The sequence below is a fragment of the Artemia franciscana genome, unplaced genomic scaffold (assembly GCF_032884065.1).
Source record: "Artemia franciscana unplaced genomic scaffold, ASM3288406v1 Scaffold_1515, whole genome shotgun sequence".
NCBI lineage: Eukaryota > Metazoa > Arthropoda > Branchiopoda > Anostraca > Artemiidae > Artemia > Artemia franciscana.
The window spans coordinates 69,039-73,542 of NW_027062855.1; the positions used below are offsets into that span (position 1 = coordinate 69,039).

General features: G+C 32.2%; 1 protein-coding gene across 1 annotated transcript; it reads right to left on the reverse strand.

Annotated features, from left to right (window-relative positions):
* Nucleotides 1–544: 544 nt before the first annotated feature.
* LOC136042585 (uncharacterized) lies at nucleotides 545–1,012 on the reverse strand (the record flags this gene model as incomplete). The annotated part of the gene is made up of 1 exon (XM_065727543.1): nucleotides 545–1,012. A coding segment is annotated over one exon (468 nt), but the record flags the coding sequence as incomplete, so codon positions are not given.
* Nucleotides 1,013–4,504: the final 3,492 nt, after the last annotated feature.

The following is a 4,504-nucleotide window of genomic DNA, read 5'->3' on the forward strand; positions in this document are numbered from 1 at the left end:
AGATAGACTAGCTAGAATCAATAAAACTTTTAATAGATTCAGCAGTGAAAGTTTGATTCTATTTCTATGAGTCATACGCATACTCTCATATGCAAGTCCTTGTGCAAAATATTTTGATTCTAGCTAGTCTATCTACTATTTCTATGAGTCATATGCAAGACGTCATTTTAGAAAAGACTTTTTCACTATTCAATAAATAGATTCAAATCTATTTGAATCTAGAATCAAACTTTCTGTTTGATTCTAATAGAATCAAAAGAATAGCACTAGTTCGTATGTGACGTCTTGCATATGGTTCTAGAATTCTAATCTATTGATTCTAGACCAGCTAGAATCAATAGTAGATGGACTAGCTAGAATCAATAAAACTTTTAATAGATTCAGCAGTGAAAGTTTGATTCTATTTCTATGAGTCATACGCATATTCTCATATGCAAGTCCATAACTCTGACCTAGTAAGCAAATCCACGAACACCGCCCCGTTTAATAAATCTTCAATAAAACTTTGAATAGATTCAGCAGAGAAAGTTTGATTCTAGCTAGTCTATCTACTATTTCTATGAGTCATATGCAAGACAATAATATCGTAGAAATCTTTGACTTTGATCAAAGTAAGCTTTGACTTGGCATATGAAAGAAGCTGTAAGCGTGGTTTTGTAAGCATCTCAGAAAATAGTGTCCCAGATCCTTTCAAATCCTTCTTTTGTCTGAGAAGCAGTTGGCGAATTCGTAAATTACAAAATTCTACAACTATGGGTCTGGGTTTGGCAGATGGTTTGCCAATTCTTTTGGCTGATACAACATCAGACTGGGTAATTGGTATGCCAGGAAATTTCACAGCACATAGTGACATGAACTGACTTTCAGTGTTTTCAATGGGGACATCTTCTTTCACCCCAAAGACAATAATTTGGTTGCTCAAAGCCTGCTGTTCAAAACGATCATTTAATCTTGCCAGGTTGGACTGGATAGGCTTGAAAGAGCTCTCAAGGTCTTTCAGTAGATAGACTAGCTAGAATCAAACTATCTACTATTCCAATATACAAGATGTTATTGTCTATTAAATAGACAATAATATCGGCCACTGCGCGTCTTTTCTAAAATGACGTCTTGCATATGACTCATAGAAATAGTAGATAGACTAGCTAGAATCAAACTTTCTTGTATTCTAATTGATTTTAAAAACTTACTATTGATTCTAGACCAGATAGAATCAATAGTAGATAGACTAGCTAGAATCAATAAAACTTTTAATAGATTCAGCAGTGAAAGTTTGATTCTATTTCAGTGAGTCATACGCATATTCTCATATGCAAGTACTTGTGCAAAATATTTTGATTCTAGCTAGTCTATCTACTATTTCTATGAGTCATATGCAAGACGTCATTTTAGAAAAGACTTTTTCACTATTCAATAAATAGTTTCAAATCTATTTGAATCTAGAATCAAACTTTCTGTTTGATTCTAATAGAATCAATAGAATAGCACTAGTTCATATGTGACGTCTTGCATATGGTTCTAGAATTCTAATCTATTGATTCTAGACCAGCTAGAATCAATAGTAGATAAACTAGCTAGAATCAATAAAACTTTTAATAGATTCAGCAGTTAAATTTTGATTCTATTTCTATGAGTCATACACATATTCTCATATGCAAGTCCATAACTCTGACCTAGTAAGCAAATCCACGAACACCGCCCCGTCTAATAAAACTTCAATAAAACTTTTAATAGATTCAGCAGTGAAAGTTTGATTCTAGCTAGTCTATCTACTATTTCTATGAGTCATATGCAAGACAATAATATCGTAGAAATAGACAATAATATCGGCCACTGCGCGTCTTTTCTAAAATGATGTCTTGCATATGACTCAAAGAAATAGTAGATAGACTAGATCTCATCTAGAGATCTAGATGAGTAGATCTCTGACCTAGTAAGCAAATCCACGAACAGAAATAGTAGAAATTGATAAGAAATAGTAGATAGACTAGCTAGAATCAAACTTTCTTGTACTCTAATTGATTTTATTGTATAAGATATTATTGTCTATTAAATAGACAATAATATCGGCCACTGGGCGTCTTTTCTAAAATGACGTCTTGCATATGACTCTTGCTTACTAGATTCATAGCTGAAAAATTTTTTCTAATGACTTTAAAAGTCATTTATTAAACGGAGTCATATGCAAGACGTCATTTTAGAAAAGACGCGCAGTGGCCGATATTATTGTCTTTTTCTACCGATATTATATTCTTGCATATGACTCATAGAAATAATAGATAGACTAGCTAGAATCAAACTTTCACTGCTGAATCTATAAAAAGTTTTATTGATTCTAGCTAGTCTATCTACTATTTCTATGAGTCATATGCAAGACGTCATTTTAGAAAAGACGCGCAGTGGCCGATGCAAGACGTCATTTTAGAAAAGACGCGCAGTGGCCGATATAGACTAACCCATTCTCTAGCCGATATTATATATCAAACTGAAATAGTAGATAGACTAGCTAGAATCAAACTTTCACTGTTTCTAGTGAAGGCTTGCGCCATAAAGTTATATCTAGTGAAATTATATCTAGTGAAGGCTTGCGCGATACTATTATAGCAAATTCGATAATCTATTGTCAATAGAATCAATAGTAGATAGACTAGCTAGAATCAATAAAACTTTTAATAGATTCAGCAATGAAAGTTTGATTCTAGCTAGTCTATCTACTATTTCTATGAGTCATATGCAAGAATATAATATCGGTAGAAATAGACAATAATATCGGCCACTGCGCGTCTTTTCTAAAATGACGTCTTGCATATGACTCATAGATATAATAGATAGACTAGCTAGAATAGACAAATAAATCTCATAGAAATAGTAGATAGACTAGCTAGAATCAAACTATCTACTATTCCGATATACAAGATATTATTGTCTATTAAATAGACAATAATATCGGCCACTGCGCGTCTTTTCTAAAATGACGTCTTACATATGACTCATAGAAATAGTAGATAGACTAGCTAGAATCAAACTTTCTTGTATTCTAATTGATTTTAAAAACTTACTATTGATTCTAGACCAGCTAGAATCAATAGTAGATAGACTAGCTAGAATCAATAAAACTTTTAATAGATTCAGCAGTGAAAGTTTGATTCTATTTCTATGAGTCATACGCATATTCTCATATGCAAGTCCTTGTGCAAAATATTTTGATTCTAGCTAGTCTATCTACTATTTCTATGAGTCATATGCAAGACGTCATTTTAGAAAAGACTTTTTCACTATTCAATAAATAGATTCAAATCTATTTGAATCTTGAATCAAACTTTCTGTTTGATTCTAATAGAATCAATAGAATAGCACTAGTTCCTATGTGACGTCTTGCATATGGTTCTAGAATTCTAATCTATTGATTCTAGACCAGCTAGAATCAATAGTAGATAGACTAGCTAGAATCAATAAAACTTTTAATAGATTCAGCAGTGAAAGTTTGATTCTATTTCTATGAGTCATACGCATATTCTCATATGCAAGTCCATAACTCTGACCTAGTAAGCAAATCCACGAACACCGCCCCGTTTAATAAAACTTCAATAAAACTTTTAATAGATTCAGCAGTGAAAGTTTGATTCTAGCTAGTCTATCTACTATTTCTATGAGTCATATGCAAGAATATAATATCGGTAGAAATAGACAATAATATTGGCCACTGCGCGTCTTTTCTAAAATGACGTCTTGCATATGACTCATAGAAATAATAGATAGACTAGCTAGAATAGACAAATAAATCTCATAGAAATAGTAGATAGACTAGCTAGAATCAAACTATCTACTATTCCGATATACAAGATATTATTGTCTATTAAATAGACAATAATATCGGCCACTGCGCGTCTTTTCTAAAATGACGTCTTGCATATGACTCATAGAAATAGTAGATAGACTAGCTAGAATCAAACTTTCTTGTATTCTAATTGATTTTAAAAACTTACTATTGATTCTAGACCAGCTAGAATCAATAGTAGATAGACTAGCTAGAATCAATAAAACTTTTAATAGATTCAGCAGTGAAAGTTTGATTCTATTTCTATGAGTCATACGCATATTCTCATATGCAAGTCCTTGTGCAAAATATTTTGATTCTAGCTAGTCTATCTACTATTTCTATGAGTCATATGCAAGACGTCATTTTAGAAAAGACTTTTTCACTATTCAATAAATAGATTCAAATCTATTTGAATCTAGAATCAAACTTTCTGTTTGATTCTAATAGAATCAATAGAATAGCACTAGTTCGTATGTGACGTCTTGCATATGGCTCTAGAATTCTAATCTATTGATTCTAGACCAGCTAGAATCAATAGTAGATAGACTAGCTAGAATCAATAAAACTTTTAATAGATTCAGCAGTGAAAGTTTGATTCTATTTCTATGAGTCATACGCATATTCTCATATGCAAGTCCATAACTCTGACCTAGTAAGCAAATCCACGAACACCGCCCCGTTTAA